Source organism: Alligator mississippiensis, chromosome 2 (genome assembly GCF_030867095.1).
Source record: "Alligator mississippiensis isolate rAllMis1 chromosome 2, rAllMis1, whole genome shotgun sequence".
In the NCBI taxonomy this organism is placed as follows: Eukaryota; Metazoa; Chordata; order Crocodylia; family Alligatoridae; genus Alligator; species Alligator mississippiensis.
In genome coordinates, this window is record NC_081825.1 from 24,968,221 (window position 1) to 24,991,072 (window position 22,852).

At 42.2% G+C, this 22,852-nt stretch overlaps 1 protein-coding gene across 7 annotated transcripts in view; it reads right to left on the minus strand.

Annotated features, from left to right (window-relative positions):
* Nucleotides 1-22,852, minus strand: part of SORCS2 (sortilin related VPS10 domain containing receptor 2) — a 937,533-nt gene that overhangs the window by 100,518 nt on the left and 814,163 nt on the right. For all 7 annotated transcript variants that reach the window (XM_059721554.1, XM_059721553.1, XM_059721552.1 and 4 more), the window contains exon 12: nt 1,985-2,061. In XM_059721554.1, coding sequence (XP_059577537.1) covers nt 1,985-2,061 — 77 coding nt within the window. The remainder of the gene's footprint in view (nt 1-1,984; nt 2,062-22,852) is intronic.

Sequence of the window (22,852 nt, forward strand, 5' to 3'; positions counted from 1 at the left end):
TCAGCTAGGTGGTCTTTGAGTTCCTTTTTGATCAATCTATCTATCTATGATAGATAGACAGATATATGATTCCAAGCACCAAAATTTCAAGCGCTGATCTTTTCCTCCAGGATGGTGTTTTATATCTGCATTACTCATGTTGTTTCTACTGGCTTTAGTCCTTTCTCTTGTGTATTAACTGTTCTGTATTGTTCTAATACTTTCTTCTGCTCAAGATATACAATTGTATCTTGTTTTCCTCTAAAAGAGTCTGCAGATGGCTCTGTGGCAATGCAGGGCTGTGCAGTGTGGGATGTGACAAAGGTGTAGGGCAGTAACTAGTACACAGCAGTTGCAACTGCCAACTTTCCAAGTCAATGGCTTGAATCCATCCAATGAACTGCGGCAAAAACATAAGCTCTGCTTGTGCAAGCCCCAGAGACCCATAATTAATTGTCTAAATAATTGCAGTGTCATCTAATTGCTGATGCTCTGTCTTTAGCTTCACAAATTTAACTAGAGAAAGAAAATGTAGAGCTGCCTTCACAAAGATCAGACAGATCACAAATAACGGGGTCATAAAACATACACAATAATCTGTGTAGTCTTTGTGGCCACCAATATGAAGATTTAATAAGATCTTTCAAAGCTTTCATGACAGGTTTAATTAAAATAGAGAAATCAGTGGAATTTTTCATTTCGACTGTTGTAATAGGGATCAAAGGTTGTGTGTAACATTATATCTAGTGAAAAATCACCCAAATAAACCCAGTTTTATCTCAGTAAGTTAAGTGCCTTGCAATTGGAAACAGGGGAACATGAATGCCAGCCCCTTTTGTCTCTTCCTTTCCTCACAAGAAAAACTACAGTCTTGGTAAATGGCAGCACTAAAATACTTAAAGAGGTCAACTAAATGCCATTATAAGGACTGCAGCACTTCTTTGCACATAGAGATAAAACCCTACTATAAATCCTAGCAGGCTTTTATATTTAAATGTCCACTTAGAAATTATCTGGCATAAAATCTTAATTTTTGAAAGTAAAGTAATGTTAGTGTGACAAAAATACATTTATTTTAAAATAGTTGTTCTATGTGTTGTTATATCATCTCTTGCTATAATGGTATAATTAAGTTCAGAGCAAAACTATAGTGACCAGTGTTACCCTTGTTGGTTCTTATATACCAGCAAAATTACATGATGTTTCTACTCAATATTATATAATAGTGTTTCACTTAATTTTTTTAAATTGAAATAGAAACATTTTATGACACATTTCTCTTGTTACCAGTTCCTCTCTCTGACAGTGTTTGAGTGTTTTAATACTTCCCTATCCTCTTTAACATCATCTTTATTATATTACTATATTATTGTATTATTTATTTAACACTGCCAGACATAAACAAAATAAAACAAAAGCACGAGCCCTCACCAAACTCAACTATATTTAAATAGAGCTAAGATTGAAAGTGGTTAAGGATTAAATACATTACAGGCATCTGGCAATTATCCTAAAACGAAGCATTGTAATCAGAGAAAATTCAGAATTCTAATGACACTATGCAATTACTGTAAGATTATAATTAAAGATTGTTGTGGTAACAGATTAGATTAAACTATATTAAAAAGACGTCTTCTGGGGTTTTTTCTTTATATCTCCCCTCATGCTGTCATTTGAGAGCAGAGTTAAGGTTAGAGACAGGTCACTGGGGTCTTCTCACAGTCCATGTGCAAATTGCTTATGAGGAGATATTCAAATTTACAAAATAGGCAACCTATTTTAAACAGTAATGAGTAGGTAGCCTAACTCTCATTAGTGCCTTTGAAAATCTTCCCCTTACACTTCCTCTGTTTCAGAGATAATAACAGCTACTTATCTCAAAAACAGACTGTGTGCAGAATGAATAAGTAAATACATTAAATGGGATGGGTATAACAATAATAATGATGATAATATGCCACTTAAAATTATTATGATATAGCTCTTATCATTTCTGCTGACTTGCCTGGCGCCAGGTATTCCCGCAATCAGATGTTATGTACATTTCTTCTTTATACTCAACCAGCTGGGAACCCAGATTACCTAGAGACAAAAGAAAAGGACACAAGGGTTACATTTCTAAGCATTTGGAGGAGAAGAAGGTGATTAGGAAGAGTCAGCATGGATTCACCAAGGGAACATCATGCCTGACCAACCTGATCGCCTTCTATGATGAGATGACTGGCTATGTGGATGCAGGGAGATGGGTGGATGTAGTATACTTTGATTTTAGAAAGCCTTTTGATACGGACTCCCACAACATTCTCCCGGGCAAGCTAAGGAAGTACAGGTTGGATGAATGGACTATAAGATGGATAGAAACCTGGTTGGAGCATTGGGCTCAGAGAATAGTAATCAATGGCTCAATGTTTAGTTGGCAGCCTTTATCAAGTGGAGTGCCCCAAGGGTCAGTCCTGGGGCTGGTTTTGCTTAATGTCTTTATCAACAACCTGAAAGATGGTATAGAGAGCACCCTCAGCAAGTCTGCAGATGACCCCAAGCTGTGGGAAGTAGTAGATATGCTATAGGGTAGGGCTAGGATACAGTGGCCTAGATAAATTGGGGGATTGGGCCAAAAGGAATCTCATGAGGTTCAACAAGTGCAAAGTCCTGCACTTAAGACAGAACAATCCCATGCACCAGTACAGGCTGGGGGCTGACTGGCTGAGCAGTAGCTTTGCAGAAAAGGACCTTGGGGTTACAGTGGACAATAAGCTGAATATGAGCCAGCAGTGTGCCCTTGTTGCCAAGAAAGCTAACAGCATACTGGGCTGCATTAGTAGGAGTGTTGCCAGAAGATTGAGGCAAGTGATTATTCTTCTCTATTCAGCACTGATGATGCCACATCTGGAGTGCTGTGTTCAGTTTTGGGTCCCCCACTACAGAAAGGATGTGGACAAATTGGAGACAGTCCAGTGGAGGGTGACAAAAATGGTGAGAGGGATGAGGGACATGACTTATAAGGAATAACTGAGGGAACTGGACTTAGTCTAGAGAAGAAGAAACTGAGGGAGAACTTAATAGCAGCCTCCAACTACCCAAAGGGGGATTCAAAACAGAATGGAGCTAGACTGTTCTCAGTGGTGGCAGATGACCAAACAAGGAGCAACAGTCTCAAGTCGCAGTGTAGAAAGTTTAGGTTATACATTAGGAAGAATTTTCTCACTAGGAGGGTAGTAAAACACCAGAACAGGCCACCCAGAGGGGTGGTAGAAGCTCCATCCTTGGAGGTTTTCAAAACCTGGCTAGACAAAGTTTTGGATGGGATGATCTAGTTGGGAATGGTCTTGCTTTGAGCAGAGGGCTGGACTAGATGACCTCCAGAGGTCCCTTCCAACCCTAGATTTCTACGATTCTGTGATTTATTGAGTACTGCCACCTCTCTTGCTCCTTAAAGAAGGAGGAGGCAAAATAGGCAAGGGAAATATATGAAGATCACACTGAGACAAATTCTTTCCCCGCAACAATTGCAAATATCAAGGGGTCACAAGTTAGCATTTTCAAGTAGAACTTGGTTGTGGATGATTACGCAAGGTGTATTTTATTTTCCACAGTTTCAAATATATTGTGTTTTATCACCTCTTGTTCATTTTACCACCACTTTTTCCTGCTCAGAAATGGCAGTTTTGAGGCTTAACCCCAGGATGGGAATATGCAGGTTAATCCATGTGATATAATGATTTACCTGGGAAGAAACAGCATGGCTCATGAGAGGTTTACAAGAGCAGTTATGTGAAGGGCAGAAGTACAGCCATTTTTGTTCTTGTTTCTCTCATCTGCAATTCTGCCACAATACCATGATCCCCACATCTGAACTTCTTCCCTTTCTGTCATCCTTCACTCTATGGGGAGCCCACTAATTCTACCTCTTATATAGGATTTCACAATAAAAGAAGCAGTAGAAGAAGCTTCTTCTATACAATGTCAAACTGTTTGTTCCCCATGTGGTCTGCCTACCAGTGCTGAGCTACCTGGGCCCTATCCAACATTGTCTAGCCATCAACTGCAGTTTCTTCTACTTCCACATGCCCCTTGGTGCTTCCTACTATTTCAGAAGGGCTGGACCTGTCAGAAAAGTGTAGTGGGGAAAGTCAAGTTCAGAAGTCAGGAACCTAACATGGGAAGAAAATAGGATGTATTCTAGAAGTTAATCCTATCCTGCTCTCAGTGGGCACGTCTATACAAGACTTTTACTGCAGAGCTGCCTAATTAGCTCCACAGTAAAGTCTCCATGTGTACATTTGCGGCCTTGTTAGGCCACAGTAAACTAAGTTACTCTGCCATAGGATAGTACTTGTAAGTACAAGTACTATACTGTGGCAGAGTTCTTTATTGTTGTCACAACCCAAAGTTGTGATTTTGTGTTTTGTGTGCGCTTCGGCACTGCTAAATTATTTTCCCACTAAATTGCAGCTTCTTTGCACGGTGGAGTTTTCTGCTGCAGAAGAGAACCCCGGTGCAATGGAGAATTCCTGCCAATTTGTAGCTTTCTTTGCATGGTGCATTTCTTTTTGCATCTAAGAAATGCTCGGTGCAAAGAGTTCCCGCCATTTGTATTGAAATTCGAGCCACGTTATTGGTTCACATTAAATTATGCATACGTGGCGGCTAGCGATTGGCTTGCTAGCTGTATAAAGAGCTTGGGTGGTTTCCGCCCAAGTCGGAGTTCGAGAGAGAGAAAAACCTTCGCCTTGCGTGAAGATCTCTAAGTGCTGTGGATCCTTACGGACCCAATGCATTTCTTAAAAGACAACAGGGGCCTGACCAGCCTCTGGCCTCTCCCCGTCGCCGATAGATTCCTAGACGTATCCCTTCCTGCGCGCAAAAAGAGACGGACCCACAGAGCTTTGACAACTCCATAGGAGATCGAGCTTGTCGTAATCCTCAAACGAGGATTTAAGCGGAGCTGTGCCTGGAAAACTGTCCAGTTTACACCACGACCATCTTTGGTGCAAGTAAACAATCTTGAATCAACCACTAAGCGTCCATGACTAATTCTAGCTCGCCCCTCGGTTTTCTCCGACCCCGTGTGCCCGGGCTGCTGGCCACAGCCTGCATGCACAAAACGGGCCGCGGATCGCTCCTGGCCCGCACAATTGTATAGCAATTCACATGTAGACATTGATGATGCTGGCTGGGGCTGCTCTGACCCGGATCAACATGCTACGGTCCTGGGCGCACATGTAAACATGGCACCCAGAAACAATAAACTCCAGTGTGGTATGCACTGTGGTATGCGATTTCCCACTTTCCTGCCCCACTACCAAAGTGGCATCACCTGAAACCATAACACATCTCTGGGTTTACTAGGTGCTTCTTGATTACTGTATAATAATCTGCTTATTGATTAAAATTATTACAGTGGTCCCAACAGGTTTTAGTCAAGCACAAGCTCGCCCCCATCCCCAGCCCAGCCCCATCCTGCACTGTGCACTAGGCACTGCATACATACATAACAAAGATAATCATTGATCAAAATATGTCTACAACAGGTAGCAGAAAAAAAGGGGCATAATATGTGGCCATCACAGTATTTGGAAGGACAGTACATATTACACAGACTAAGGACCTCACTGATTTGGGCTGCTGGAATATCTTTTGAGACTAGCTGGGCGTAAACTTTACAAAAAATGAACAACACAAATGTGTTGGGTTTTTTTTTTTTCATTTAATTTGTTTGTGCTAAAATAAAAGAACAAAAATATGTTTATTTAAGATCTAGGTTTTGGAAACCAGACCCTGCTACATCCAGAGGCCACATCTTTTACAACATTATATACAGTACCATCTTAGACTCTTTATTCATCCTGAGCAACTTAGGTTAATATTAAAAACATGTTTTATCTGGATGATTGTCTTAAGTGGTAGAAACATCTGAAGGAAATTTTGCAGCACTTAAAACAGTTTGTTTGGAATAACAAAGCTGTGTAAATATAAAGAGTCTGGAAGTTGAATTGCATTAGATGTTCTAACATTGCAGACTACTGAATAGTTTGAAAATAAATACTGAAGAGTAGTAGACTCCATATTTTGACAAGCAAACCGAAGTTTTGGAATGAAGTTGTGGTATAAGATCTCACTAGATACAATTCCGAATGCATAGCTCTCTATCTTTCAACAAGTTGTATTTCAAAAAAGCAAATTGTTAAACTGCCACTCAGTTTATAGTATTCTAAGAAGACATAGTCAAAGCTTGCTATTTCTTCAAGGCTATACCCTTTAGGAGATTTTGCCTTAAATATATGGTATGCATGTTTTCAGGAGAAAATAGATAAAAGTTCCTCTTAAGGGAAGAAACACTTGAAATTAGGATAATATTATGAAATTTCACTTGGACATTATATAGATAGAAGTTTAAGTCATCAAAACATATTAACATAGAAACAGTGTATTAATGAGGAAAGAGACTTGAAAGACTGATGGAACGCACTGCCCAAATGTATGTTCCATTTAAAATATTAAGATTATAAGTGGTTGGTTTTTTAATAGTTTAGCTCTACATTATTTAACCCTAATTACAGGTTAGATAGGATTCTAAACTTCTCCAGAATGAGAGATTTTCTTCTGGAACTAGTCTTAGTATATTTTGTCTGGAAGCGGTTATATCCAGTGCTTCAAAAGGTAACCTCTCCCCTGCCTATTCATTCACTTTATAAGCAAAAAGCACAATCCATCAACTTCCGTATGGGAGAAGTGTTTGGAGGACTTGTGTGCAGGCCCCAGAGTGCAAGAATGCTCCCCTTCCCACAATGCGACTGAATAGTGGCCCCAGTCACTGTGCAGTGCTTGTCCCATGTGCCAAGGCCTGCAGACCCACAACAAAGGGAAGCATGTAGCCCTCATTTTCCTTTCCTGCTCTCATAAGCATCCCCAAAGATAGTCCACCTAGAACTGCACAGAGATGCTTCATATGCTGGAGGTTTGCAGTCAAAATGTTGCCAACTGATCAGTCCAAGGCTGCCCAATCATGGAGGACAATGACAGTTACACAAAAAGGTTCTTTGTTCCTATTTAATTAAACATCTGTTTCAGTTTTACAAAAAAGAATCGAGTGAAATCAGCAATCATGGTGAAACATCAGCGTCGGACATGACACAACAAACTGCATGTGCGTCATCAACACAGTGCAGAAAAGAAACATTGGACCAGCTGTCTAAGAATGGATGTTCAAATTAGTATGGAAATGTATTCAGTTTTTGTCTTATGCTGTTTAGAGACCTTCAAAAATTACAGCATTCTAATCTTTTGGTTACAGGAGCATTGACACCTACTGTATTTGTGTTTTTTTAGGCAGAAAAATACCATAGCTGAACAACTGTTTAGTCATACATACTATCTAAAGAGATAGCCTGAACTCAAAAGTTGAGATCTGACTTCAGATGCAGTTTCCACCTCCATAAATACAGAGGTGCTGGGGTTATCTAGAGTTTGGTGCAGGCTCACCTGTAATTAATGATCACTATGAAGCCTAAAAGCCATGTGAAAATGGAAGCATACAGAAACAAGATCTGAAGCTTCTATGGAACTCAGTTATAAGTTAGTACCAGCTACAAATGCTTCACCACCTGTCAGTGACCTACATATAAGCAGGAATACCGCAGAGGATGAAATAGTTTTCTAAGATTTAAACAATTTCCCCTAGACTTTGCTGGGGACAATGCACAGGGTCCTCACCTGGCCTATGGAAGACTGAGGTTTAAGTCATTCTGAACCAAGCAGAGGAAGGACTTGGATCTGTGCCTGGAGAGCAAGGGGAGGGAGAAGGAGGGGCCTGTGGCATTGATCAGGAATTCCATTTCAGATGCGAGATATCTTTTCTAACTAAATGTTTTTGAGGTCTTCATGGTAGATTTCCATGAAAGGCTTGATTTGAAATATTTCTGAAAAACTCAAATCAGGAAATCACAGAGACGTTGACATGAAGTTGGAGAATACCACAGATTTACAAAACTTAGCAGGAAAGAACATAGTAATCACTGAGTAAATCAGAAAACACACTTTCTGACCACTCTTTTTAAGTAACTGTGTATCCAGAATAACATGCAGCATCTTTATCATCCGATGTAAAATAAAGAAAATAAAATGAAAACACAACATTAACAGCACTGCATGCACGGCATGTGGGGAAACAAAATCAGCATGGGGTACACAATATCAACTGTAAATACAACAATTTGAATGATACAGAGGTGGGTGGCTTCAGGGACTGCACAACTCTCACCTTTTTCTTTTCACAGTTTGGCCTATGCTTGTATTACTGGCAATTTCAACTCCTACCCCCACCCCATTATTCTTCTTCACAGTGAGACTCTCCCACTACTCCACGGCCTGTTCTCCTGTCTGCTTGTGATTCCCCCTGCCCTCCTAAATCTGCCTCTCCCTCTTGTGTTCTTGCTTTCCTAGACCTCTGCACCATTTTTAATACACTGACTACATCCAATACTACATCTAATACTACTGGCTTCTCCACAATATTACATACTGTGCTCTCATGGTTCTGGCTTTACCTTCCAACATGTACATTTAGATAATGTGGGCTGAGACAATCTCTTTCCATTTTTGTACAATACCATGTTGATTTGTTCTTGGTCCACTAAAGCTCCCCTCTATAGATTGTCTTATGAAAAAATAATCAAAAATCAGTGATTTAACAGGGGACGGGGAACTTACTGCAACACGTATTGTACTGCGTTAGTGCTTCACAGTACAGGCTAAATCCTATTTTACTTTCTGTGCTTTAATGGCACATACACAGCCACATAACTGCAAGTCTTGGCAGTTAGGCAGGGATGGAATTCTGTTTTGCTTTGTGATCAAACAGGATTACGCTGTGAGTATATGTGCTGAAGTAAAATGGAGAAGGACTCTCCTTTTCCTCTTCCTAACTTCTCCCTCTCCCTGGAGTCTAAGACCTATTAATCGTGTTTTTTCTGCAACTAAAATTTTGGGATTTATTCAGCCTTATGCACCTACCTGGAACATCTTATTTTGCTCTATACCTGCCCAGCCAGAGCACAGGCTTACTCAGCATGCTCAGTAGGCACATGCATACTCCTATCTGTAGTTAACAGGCTCCATACAAGCCAAAAAAGCCCACAAAGTGAAACAGCATTTACCCCTAACAGTCTATCTGCCCACTTTTACCCTGCAGTAAGTAAAAAGTTAGACTAAGGCATCTTGCACCGGATTAAAAAAGGACTAAGTTGCCCTAGTCCAGCTTTTACTTACTGTGAAGGAAAAGTAAACAGACAGCGAATAGGGGTGTGAGAAATTTTGCTAAGTATTTTGTTTCAAAGTTGTTTCAACACGTTTTGAGCTCAAAACAATGAAATTGAAATGAAAGAAAAAGCTTCAAAGCAGATTCAAAATGAAATGAGGGCACTCGAAACAGTAACGACTCTGCAGTCAGCGTCTCCTGTAGATGTTGCTAGTAAGTCACTACCCCCATTAAACTTGTTACAATTTGATAATTCATCCCTACCTTTGGTTAACTCATTGCTAAAAATACTAAAGTGCTCTCATCTGTTTTTCTCTTAATAGTAAGTCTATTCAGTTGTAAAATGTCTTGGATAAAGGAAAGTTTACTGAATGCTAAAGATCAGTAATCACTGGAAGCAAACCCCTAAATGAAATGAACTGGATAGAAATGTCTTTCTGTCAAAAAACCCAACTTTCTTGATGACAGGCTTGGTAGAGAGGCTAGGTTTTGCACTAAAGAAAAGAACGTAATACCCTCTTGCCTTTAAACTAGGTCCTCTCCATTTCATGGTTGAGAGGCCCACATAGGGTGCATATAGGAAATGTGATAGCTACCAACTGTACTGTTCAGCTTTTTTAATCAGTTCTGTTAATCTAGCATTTTTAAGGGAATTTCACACAGTTTATTTATGTTTTAGTCATTTCTACAGCTACATGACAATACTACACTAGATTACACTAAAATCCCCGGGGTATAATACCAGAAGCATGCCTTTCAGTATTCATCTATATAAATGAGTTTGCAATAATGGCAAGGTGTGTGGAATTAACAGAGAAAGTTGAAGTTAATGAAACTGAAAGAAGAAAGAATAAAAGAGAGCAACAAATTATATGTAGACACCCAACAGGTAATTCAGATTTTACCTGCTACCTACCTGAGTCCAACTTTGAATGAAGCATATTCACAATAAGTGTAGTTATCAAGAGACAGCCACAACAAATGTGCATAACACACAATGGAATCGAGTGGCACAGAATTTGAGAAACCGCCAGACTATGAACTGCCCCAGGACTAGAAGCCAACACATGGGAAAGAAGGTTGAAGTAAAAGAGTTTATAAATCCCAGCAGCACAACTGAGAGCTATCATCTGAAACATTCAATAAAAGATTCACAAGCATACACTGACCTCTCCTGTAGCAGTTCAAAAGGCCACCGAGAAATTCCTTACCCGCTGCCCTGATCCATTTCCCTTATCAATTTCTTCCTTTACCCTCTCCACCAATGTTTAAAATTTGTCCTGGCCTTCATATAGGCTCTGCACAAATCTGTCCCAGTCCATAATATCTTTCCCACCAGATCACCTGCTATTCCCTCTCCTTCCATGACCCCCATTCACACCAGCCTTCTTTCAACTCAGCCTGATGAGTCTGTTTCTATTTCTCATATTATTTTTCACATTGTACTTCCAATTGCCCTGGTTCAATCACAGTTATTTATCACTCAATCTATTACATCCTAAGACTTGCTGACTACAATGCATGTACACATCTACAGTGGGGTTCTTTCATACAAGCTTGTGACTATAAGTTCAGAGACAGAGCTGTGCTGCTACCCAGCACATCCCCAGGTGGCAGATAGTGAAATGAAGGTTACCTGTGAAATAAACAGGGGTAACTCTGATGAATAAGCATTCATTGACCAAGTAGCAGCACCACCAGTATGTGGTGAGGACAGCAGATGACAATGCTTTCCCTCCTGAAAAACCACATATAATCCTTGATGATGCTGTGACATGGAAAGTACAGGTTGCCACTATAATAAACCTGCCAAGCCCCCAGTCATGGGTCTACAAGTCCTCAACAATGATGCAGGCAGAAGATATTCAAATCTCAACGGCTGTAAAGGCAAATAAAGGCTGCAGTGGAAAGAGATCCCTCGTTGTCTTGGTCTCCTTGCCATTGGATCAAAGTCCTGTTCTGTCAAGAGCTGTGTGGAAGCTGATGTGCAGCAGCTTCTTCATGATAAAAGTCTCTCATAGACATCTTCCATGAAAAGACCTTTTCCAGCACATTCCTCAAACCCTCTGGTGATCAGCTAATGGTAATGGGAGCAGGATTGTGAGGTCTGGAAGCTCCTAGTCATGAACTGGCATTAAGGTGGTAATTACAGGTAGGTTGTCTAGCACTTGGCTGAGACAGGAGTGAGATTCAGCAACTGTAATTGTGACTGAGCAGCCCTCTCCAGGATCCGCTCTGCTCACCCCAGATAGGGGGCTAGAAAAAGTGCCCTTAACTTAGCCTATTCTAATATAGTATTCTGTATTTCTTCCTGACTGCATAACCATATCCAGTAGGACCACCTTTACTGCGGTTGAATTACCAGTGAAGACACATCATCAATTTTGGGACCTGGAACATCAGGACCCTAATGCACAACTCTAATAGTGAAAGCCCAGAGCACCGCACTGCAATTGTGGCCCAAGAACTCAGGCAACACAACTTCAATGTAGCTGCACCGAGTGAGACCTGGTGAGCAGGAGATGGGCAGCTCAAAGAACATGGAGGTAGGTATACCTTTTTCTGGAAGGGTAAACAGAAAAGAGAATGCGAACTTCACAGAGTTGGTTTTGACATTAAGAATGAACTCATAAACCAACTCAATGAATTAATGAGCACCTTAAGACTCTCCATCTTAAACTGGTGGGGAGCCAATATGCTACTCTCATCAGTGCACATGCCCTGACTCTTGACGCCACCGATTAAACCAAGGAGGAATTTCATGCCAACTATGACCAAATCCTTTCTGATGCTCTGGAGGGAGACATACTTATTCCTCTTGGTGATTTCAATTCCAGAGTTGGAAGGGACTCAAACCTCTGGAACAGAATCATTGGCAAGGGAGGGGTAGGAAAGGTCAACTTCAATGGCATCCTCTTTTTGACCAAATACACAGAACATGGACTCACCATCATGAACTCCCTGTTCCACCAGAAAAACAGGCATAAGACATCACGGCAACACCCATGATCTAAGCATTGGTACCTGACTGACTATATAATTGTTCGTGCCCAAGATCGCAAAGATGTCCACATCGCCCAAGCTAGGCTAGGAGTTGATGATTGCTGGACTGATCTGCTTGGTTATGTCATTCAAACTGGCTCCCAAATGATGGCTGCAGCAGAGGCAATGCTGATGGAAAAATTAACATTGAAGGACTCAAGCACCCAAGCAAGTGAGACTTCTACCAGTACCTCAAAGAAAAACTGGTACATTCCAATCAACAACAATGGTAGAATGTCAGCAGTGTGAGGCACTCTGAAGGCTACCATCATCAGTGCCTGTGAAGAGACACTTAAATTCCCCACCAGGAAACACCAAGACTAGTTGGCAGCTGGTATCAAGTAGAGTGCCCTAAGGGTCGGTCCTGGGGCCAGTTTTGGTCAATATCTTTATCAGTGACCTGGAAGATGGCATAGAGTACATCTGCAGCAAGTTTGCAGATGACACCAAGCTAGGGGAAGTAGCAAATATGCTGGAGGGTAGGATTAGGCTCCAGAGAGACTTAGACAAATTGGATGATTAAACCAAAAGAAATCTAATGAGATTTAATCAGTCCTGCACTTAAGATAGAACAATCCCATGCACCGGTACAGGCTGGGGACTGACTGGCTAAGCAGCAGTCCTGCAGAAAAGGATCTGGGGGTTACAGTGGACAATAAACTGAATAGAGCCAACAGTGTACCCTTGTTGCCAAGAAGGCTAACAGCATACTGAGCTGCATTGGTAGGAATGTTGCCAGAAGATCAAGGGAAGTGATAATTCCCCTCTATTGGGTAGTGGTGAGGCCATATCTGGAGTACTGTGTTCAGTTTTGGGCCTCCCACTACAGAAAGGATGTGGACAAATTGGAGAGAGTCCAGCAGAGGGCAACAAAAATGGTTCAGGGGCTGGGGCACATGACTTCTGAGGAGACACTGAGGGAACTGGGTTTATTTAGTTTGGAAAAGAGAAGACCTAGAGGGGACTTAATAGAAGCCTTCAACTACCTGAATGGTGGTTCCAAAAAAGAATGGAAATAGACTATTCTCAGTGGTGGCAGATGACAGAACAAAGAGCAACGGTCTCAAGTTGCAGCAAGGGAAGTTCAGAATACATATTAGGAACAACTTCATAGACTTCATAGACATTAGGGCTGGAAAGGACCTCACAAGATCATTAGATCCAAACCCCTGCCCAAGGGGCAGGAAGTCAGCTGGGGTCAGATCACCCCAGCAAGATAAGCATCCAAGCATTTCTTAAAGCTGGAAGGTGCTTGCACCATTTCTGAGGGGAGTCTATTCCAGACTCTGGAGACTCAGACAGTAAAGAAGTTTTTCCTTATGTCCAGTCTAAAATGGTCTTCCAGCAGTTTGTGACCGTTAGACCTTGTCTTCCCTTGGGGTGCCCTGGTGAACAGACGTTCTCCCAGTTTCTAATGCACACCCCTTATATACCTATAGGTTGCCACCAAGTCACCCCTGAGCCTTTTCTTCTCCAGGCTGACAAGTCCCATGCCTCTCAGTCTCTCCTCATAAGGCCTATTCTCTTGACCTCTAATCATGTGCATGGCTCTCCTCTGGACTCTCAAGCTTCTCCACATTCTTTCTAAAGCGTGGAGCCCAGAATTGGATGCAGTACTCCAGCTGTGACCTCACCAAGGCTGAGTAAAGTGGGAGGATGTCTTTTTGGGTCTCGCTTGAGATGCATCGGTAGATGCAAGCCAGAGTTTTATTTGCTCTGCCGACTGCAGCATTGCATTGGTGCTTCATGTTCATCTTGTGGTCAATCATGACCCCCAAGTCTCTTTCAGTCATGGTGCTAGTGAGTGTAGCACTGCTGAACCTATAAGTACGATGTGGGGTTTTTTTTCCCCAAGGTGGAGCATCATGCATTTCTCTGCGTTGAATGTCATCAGGTTTTGATCTGCCACCTTGCAAGTCTGTCTAGGTCAGCCTGAATTGCCAGCCTATCCTCCATCACAGTGGTTCTCAAACTTTTTTTTTTGTGTACTACTTGAAAATTGCTGAGGGTCTTGGTGGATCACTTAATAAACTTTTTTTGTTCTACAAATCAAACCACACAACTCATATTTTAATATCAGTAGTTTTACCTTTTTAATGAGATATATGTGCCTGTTTTTTTATCAAAGTTCTGGGAAGTTGGGTGTAATGTTTGACAGCTTTAGTCTTAGGTCACCTTTCTGTGGACCACGTGAATGGAGCTTGCAGACCAGTGGTGGTCCATGGACTACAGTTTCAGAACTTCTGCTCCAGTGTTTGCTGGGTGTTGGTTGTCAGGTACGCCATTTGGTTCAGCAAGCGTCCATTATTGCCCTTTTTTTTCCCCGACTTCCCACATATTTGAAGAAGGACCTTTTGTTGTCCATGATTCCCATAGCCTGTTTGAGTTCGGTTTCAGCCTTGGCTTTCCTGGTCCGCTCCCTACAGGTGTGGGCCAGTGCTGTGTAATCTTCATTAGTGGTAGTTCCTGATTTCCATCCCTTATAAGCTTCTCTTTTCAAATTCAGGAGGTCCATGAATCTCTCTCACCGGAAAACTCTTTCACTAGGAGGGTAGTAAAACACTGGAACAGGTTACCCAGAAAGATTGTGGAATATCCATCCTTGAAGACCCAGGTAGACAAAGCCTTGGGATGATATAGTTAGGCATGAGCCTGCTTTGAGCAGGAGATTGGACTAGATGACCTCCTGAGGTCCCTTCCAACCCTAAATGTCTATGATTCTATGAGAACAACTGGGAGATCCAAGAGTTGATTCATCATATGTGGAAGCCTTTTCTACTTGGCAAACTTACACCAACTCCAAGTAAAAGACATTGGTAAGCTGTTTCAGCTGACTCTGAGCCAAAACCAAGATAACCCCAACCTCAGTCATTGAGTTCCAGCATGCTGATGATACTGTAGTGTGCATTCACTCAGAAGCAGATCTTCAGGCAATCCTCAACATCTTTACTGAGGCACAGAAGAAAATAGGACTGACACTTAACATTCAGAAGACTTAGGTCCTCCACCAACAAGCTCCTAATGAACAGCTCCAGTAATCCAGATCCACAATGAGACTCTGGAGAACGCTGAGTATTCACTGTACCTTGGAAGCCATCTCTTGCAGAAGGCTGATATCGACAAAGAAATCCAACGTTGCCCCAAATGTACAAGTGCAGCCTTTGGACACCTGAAGAAACAGGTGTTTGAAGATCATGGCATCAGATCTGTGGAGTTTACTCATGCTAAACATGTGGAGCCCGGTGCTGTGAAGGGACTGGCTGGGGCATGAGGGTGCTTCACCACAGAGCTAGATAGCAGGCAGCCTCTGCACTGAAGCACTGTCATGCCCCAGCCAGCAGGGTCAGTGTGTCTACACATGCGTTGTTACACACAAAAAAACTCCACAGCAATGTAGGACTTGTATTTACAAGTAGTAAATTAGTCAGCTCCTCAGTAAACATCTCATGTAGATGCAACCACATTCTAGAACAATATCATTAAAGTATTGTAGGTTAAATAAATGGATTTTCTTTGGTAATTTGAAGATACAGTTTCACCAGTTTAAAGGGGTCTTTACCTGGGGATCATGATCTGACAGTAGCTGACGGAGAAATGTGTGGAAGAGCACACACCAACTGCTGAAACTTCCTTAGCCTGACGAAGGGTTTTTGAACCCGAAAGCTTGCTTAATAAGTATTCTCCAACTATTTGGGTTGGTCTAATCAAAGATATCAAATTCACCCAAGGAACCTTGTCTGCCTATGTCCTTAGACCAACACGACTACAACCTAAACCCCTGAAAACACTTAGGGGCTTCCAACATCTATGTGTGTAAGAAAACTTAAGAGTTCCCTGTTCCTTTAACTTTTTGGCGATGGAATCATAACATGCAACCTCCAGGCAGGAAGGTATAAACGTTACCACAATGTGTGTAACATATTGGGGCCAGAGATGACAAAAATAACTTGACCCTTTTGCACAGCAACTGAACTATTCAGTATATTTAATTAACTTCCTCAATTGTGCCAGTGTCCAATATTTACTATTTGTTTGATTTGCCATCTGGAAAGGAGGCTGAGCACAACATTGACAGTAAACTAGTATTTGAGAATTTATACTTCTTTTAACATTTTTTCATAGAAAAACTCTTCATATGTTTAAAGTAAAAATTTACACATCAATTGACACACTTTGCATAGTTTATACCATGGGAGAAAGAAGCTGTTGCCAAGATTAAAATGCAATAAAATCAAATGTAAATGCAAAATCCTATTACATTCCTTAAAAGATGCAGATTAGTTATTTAAAAGAACACTTTAATATGCTGCTATGAAACTTAATATTATGTCTGTACAATTTATATATATTCATAAGCTAAAATATTTATTTCTGAGAACTATTTATGTATCTTTAATAGAGTGGAACATTCATTCCTAAATGCTATAGCTTAAAATGATGCAGTTTTAATATCCCACCATTGCACATTTCTGAAATATTTTAAGTATTAATGCTGTTCTCTTTTTATTGTACATATTATTTTAAATTAGAGTTACAGTTTAACATTCTCAGCACTGTAATTTGCAAGCATAAGAACCTTTTTAACAACACAGTAACAGAGAACAGGAAGTGACCTTCTGACTCAGCAAGTCTATCTCCTGGCTATCACATGCAACTACAGCATCTCTTCCCTTTCATAAACTAATTAGCATTGAAAGCTAGTTAGATTTCTTTCCCCCAATACTCTTGTTGGAAAGCTTTTCCAGAATTTCTTTACTCTTGATGATTAGGCAGAATATTTGAAGAAAGTTTCTAAATTTACTCATGGACAATTTATGCCCCACCCACTCTCCCCGCCTTCTTTGTTTTAAATCCCTCACCTTGAGCATCCTAGGATTGCATTTGCTTTTTCCATGGCTGCAACACTTTGGAGGCTCACAGTAATTCCATGATCAACTAACAGGCCCAGGCTTTTATCTGTTATTTCCAACCAGTTAATTCCAGAAATTCTCTCTAAAGGCATAACCTTCTGAACTACTGAATTTCATCCCTTTGCTATTATCACCCTTGCCTATTCCATGGCTATTATTTCTGCCCACAAAGCATCCTCATTCTTTCAATACAATATTCCAATTCTCTGCTCTGTTCACAGCTTCCCAACTTTATGTCAACTTCAGATTTCATTAGCATACTTCATATTTTGTGCCAACATCATTGATTTCATACATTTCATAGACATTCGGGCTGGAAGGGACCCCGGAGGATCATCAAGTGCGGACCCCTGCCCAGGGGCAGGAAGTCAGCAGGGATCATAGGATCCCAGCAAGATAAATATCCAAAAGTGTCCTGAAGGCATTCCAAGTGGGGGCTTGAACCACCTCCGGCAGCAGTCTATTCCAAAACTTGGGGGCTCAGACAGTAAAGTTCTTCCTTATGTCCAGCCTGAAACAGTCACAGAGGAGTTTGTGACTGTTCGACCTTGTCATCCCTTGGGGTGCTCTGGTGAACAGATGTTCTCCCAGATCCTGGTGAATACCCCTAATAAACTTATAGGTGGCCACCAGATCACCCCTGAGCCTGCATTTTTCCAGGCTGAAGAGTCCCATGGCTCTCAGCCTCTTGTCAAAAGGTCTGTTATCCTGACCTCTGATCATGCATATGGCTCTCTTCTGCACACTCTCAAGCTTCTCCACATCCTTTTTGAATTGTGGAGCCCAAAACTAGACTCAGTACTCCAGCTGCGGCCTCACCAAGGCCAAGTACGATAGGAGAATGACATCTCAGGATTTGCTTGAGAAGCATCTATGGATGCAATCCAGCATTTTGCTCGCTTTACTAGCTCCAGCATCACATTGAAGGCTCATGTTCATTTTATGGTCAATCATGACCCCCAAGTCCCTTTCATCTGTAGTGCTAACCAGTGTAGCACTGCCGAGTCTATAAGCATGCTGCAGCTTTTTCCTCCTTTTTGTATTTTTTGGTGTTAAACACCATCAGGTTCTCGTATGCCCATTTCATGAGCCTGGCAAATCCACCTGGATCACCCTCCTGTCCTCAGGTGTGGATGCTTTACCCCAGAGTTTGGTGTCACCAGTGAACTTGGCCAGCCCGCTTCTGACACTACAGTCTACATCACTGATGAAGATGTTAAAAAGTAAGGGCCCTAGGACAGAGCCCTGAGGGACCCCACTGGTCACAGGGAACCACGACGATTGACTTCCATCAATCACCATCCTCTGGGTCCTGCCATGGAGCCAATTCCCCAGCCAGCAGATCGTGGTGAGCTCGAGGCCGCAGTTGGCCAGTTTTGCCAAGAGGTGATCATGGGATACCAGATCGAAGTCTTTTTTAAAGTCAAGATATATGACATCAATCTCTTCCCCCTTGTCCAGGTGATAGGTCACCTGGTCATAAAAGGAAATGACCTGGTCAAAGGGGATGACCACAAACCCATGCTGGCTATCCCTCAGGATATTGCCATCAGCTAGCCTGTATTGGATGGCCTCTTTGATAATCTTTTCCAAGACCTTCCCCAGGATATAGGTCAGGCTGATGGGTCTGTAGTTTGCCGGATCCACTTCCTCCCTTTTTTTGAAGATGGGTACCACATTGGCCTTCTTCCAATCATTGGGCACTTCTCCAGAGCACCAGGAGTTCTAAAAGATTCATGCCAGGGGCTGAGCTATGATGCCTGCCAGCTCTTTGAGTACCCTTGGGTGTAAACTGTCAGGGCCAGCTGACCTGAAAGTATCCAGCCTGTCAAGATGTTCCTTTACAAGGTCAGCTTTGATGGATGTTAAGGAATCTCTCTCACCCAGGCCTCCCTGACCCACATTGGGCAGGGTTGTCCCATGGGACTGCACATTTTTTGCTTGCACATCCAGGATTGCTCCCTTGAGGAGCAACCACTCGTCTTGAACTCCCCTCCCCTTTGGGTTATGGCCCTTTAGGGCCTCACTGAAAAGCCTCCTGAGCTTGTCAAAGTCAGCTTTCCTGAAATCAAGGACTTGTGTATTGCTGACTGACTTGCCAGCTTTATGGCGGATGGTGAAGGTGATCAGCTTGTGGTCTCCGTCACCCAGCTTCCCTTCAATCACTAGGTTGCTAATTAGGTCATCCCTGGTTGCTAGTACCAGGTCGAGCTGCGCTTTACCTTGCGTCGGCCCATAGACTTCCTGCGTCAGATAGAGGTCATCCACGCATTAGAGAAAGCTTTGTGCCTGCTCAGATTTGGCTGAGTGCTCCTCCCATGAGATGTCTGGGTAGTTAAAGTCTCCCATGGCAACCATACACTGGAAGTGCGCGGCCTCAGCCAATTCCCTGGAAAACTCCTGGTCAAGATCTTGACCCTGGGTATGGGGTCTGTAGTAGACTTCCGCCATAGTATCCTGTGCTGTGTTCTCCACAAATTTTAACCCAAAGGGTCTCAAGTCCACCATGGGTGCCAATGTCGGCTTCCAGGGATGTGTAGCTTTCCGTGATAGAGAGCTACGCCCCCACCCCTTTTGTCTATTTGATCCCTCCTGTACAGGGTATAGCTGTCTATACCTGTGGCCCAGTAATGGGTGGAGTCCCACCAGGTCTCCATTATCCCTATGACATCATAGTTATTTGAGTTTAGCAGGAGGACAACTTCCTACTGTTTGTTCCCCAAGCTCCTGGCATTTGTGTACATGCAGGCAAGTGTCCCCTTGGGGCCTTGGGGGCCCTTGCCTTGCCTACATTTCATTCCAGGGCTGGGGCAGGGGTGGGTTCCCTTAAGTGCCTTGGTCTGCTGGCTTTGCAAGCGGATGCTCAGCAGGCCAGCAGTGGCAGTAGTCCCCCCGTCCCCCGGTGGGCTTAGTTTAAAGCCCAGTGGAGCAAGTCAGCCAGTCTGGCTGAGAAAAGCCTCCTCCGCAGCGGAGAGAGGTGGAGGCCGTCCCTTCCCAGCAGCTCGCTGCCTCTCTCACCAAAAAGCGGGCTGTGGTCATGGAAGCCAAAGCCTTCCTGATGACACGAGTGCCTCAGTCTTTGGTTAACTATGAAAATATTAACTCCCAGGCAGATCCCTGAGTAACCTCCTTCCAGCCTGATATTTCCATTTTCAACACTGCATTTCAACATTGCATTTTTGTGTCCCCTTTGAGCAGTTTCTTCCCTACCTAACAATTCTTGTAACGCCTAACAATGTCTACAATGGGGAGGTCATAGGTGAAAACTGGCTTGGCAATAGCACTGCTGAGAAGGATGTGAGGGGTATGATAGGTCACAAACTCAATATGGGCCAGCAACGTGACATTTTTGTCACAAAACAAGCAAATGCAGCATTGAGTTGCATTAACAGAAGCATTGTAAGTAAGGCATGGGGTGATAGTACCAATCTATGTGATGCTGATTAAGCCTCAGCTGAACTAGTATGTCTAGTTTTGGATACTGCAGTTTAAAAGAATTTAAGGGAACTGGAGAAAATCCAAAGGCAAACAAAGATGACAAAGTCAAGCCATATGAGAAAAGGTGAAGGAAATAGAGATATATAGTCTGGAGGGAAAAAAAAGAAAATAGACAGGAACATGCTCACCATTTTTAAATATTTGAATGTCTGCCATAAAAAACACAGAGTTAAATTGTTTTTATTTGCCAAAGAGGGTAGCACATAACGAGATGATTTTAAACTTAAGAAAAGCAGATTTAGACTAAATCTCAGGAAAAATGTCCTAACTGTAAGAACAGTGGACAATGGAACAAGCTGCCTAAGGAACCTGTGGAATCTCCTTCATTAGAGGGATGTACCTATCCAGCCTTCAAGAAGAAGCTAAATAAGTACATGCCTGGGATAGTTTAGGAATAGTGCATCCTAAGTCTATGCAAGGGGTTGGATTAGATAACCCTTGAGGTCCCTCCCAACCCTATTGTTCTATGATTCTCCCATTTAACTAATACTTTACCATGTGTCATTGAGTGTTTTACTGAAGTCCCAATGCATTCGGTTTCTTTACCAAGAAAATCAGGTATCTTTTCAAAGAAAGGTATCAGATCAATTTGACACAATCTACCTTTGGTAAACGCATGCTGAATTTTATTCTGTTTTCCCTTTACTTTTCATCTTTAATTATTCCTTCCTTCAATAGTTCTGATTCAGTTGCCATTAAATTTAAATGCAAAATTCCTCTTGATTTTATTCAGAGTATGATATGGTCCGGGGAATCTCATTTGTATATGCACTGAAGCACTCAGACCTTCTATAGATTTGCATATATTTATCAAATTGGAGGTTAAGGCAAGAAGAAATTCAGGCTCATTAGCTGTAAGGTATTTCTGGTGATGAACAGTATGCACTGATGATGATATTAACTTTACCAGATAACCCTGAACATTTCTCCTTTCATCACCACATACATGGTGTTTAGGAGACCTAAACACCCATACAGTATACATTCAAATCCTAAACAAAGTTAACTGAGTCCTTTCCCTGCATGGTGCATGCAGTTTCCAGTACAGAAATCTTTTAGAAAAGATCACAAAAATCATTGCTGCCTTTCTGATTTCACCATGTGTGATTGGCATCAGGTGGGTAGTATGTTCGTGGATATCCTTCCCAAAAAGGCCTGTGAAAGTGGTAGAGATATGCTCTGTATCTCCTTGAAGTCAATAGAAAAGTTCTCATTGATGTTAGTGATGACTAGTTATTGGCAGCCTTAGAATAATTTAAAATAAGGCTGTCCAACTTCAAAGCTGCCTCACAAGCTGCATACCAGAGGTCCATACTAGTGGAGACCAGAGGTCCCCCCAGTGGCAAAAGAACAGGTTAGGGACTATTTAGAAAAGCTGGACATGTACAAGTCTATAGGGACAGATGCAGATGTGATTGCAGAGCCGCTGGCCATTATCTTTGAAACATTGTGGCAATCAGGAGAAGTCCTGGATGATTGGAAAAGGGCAAATATAGTGCTCATCCTTAAGAAAGAGAAGAAGGAAGATCAGGGAACTACAGACTGGTCAGCCTCACCTCAGTCCCATTTCTAAGCATTTGGAGGTAAAAAGGGTATTTAGAAGCAGTCAACATGGATTCACCAAAGGCAAGTCATGCCTGACCAATTTGATTGCCTTCTTTGATGAGATGACTGGCTCTCTGGGTGTGGAGAGAGCAGTGGGCATGATATACCTTGAGTTTAGTGAAGCTTTTGATACAGGCTCCCACAACATTCTTGCAAACAAGCAAAATAAATATGTGCTGGATGAATGGACTGTAAGGTGGATAGAAAACTGGCTGGACCATTAGCCTCAAAGTGTAATAATCAACAGCTCAATATCTAGTTGGCAGCTGGTATCAACTGGAGTGCACCAGGGGTCAGTGCTAGGGCTGGTTTTGTTCAGTGTCTTCCTAGATAGGCAGATAAGAAGATAAAAAGGAGTGCACCCTCAGCATGTCTGCAAAAGACACCAAGCTGGAGGAAGTAGTAGGTTCACTGGAGTGTAGAGCTGGGATTCAGAGAGACCTCAACAAATTGGAGGATTGGACCAGAAGAAATCTCATGAGGTTCAACAAGGACAAGTGCAAAGTCCTGCGCTTAGGATAGAACAATCCCATGCACTAGTACAAGTTGGGGGTCTACTGGC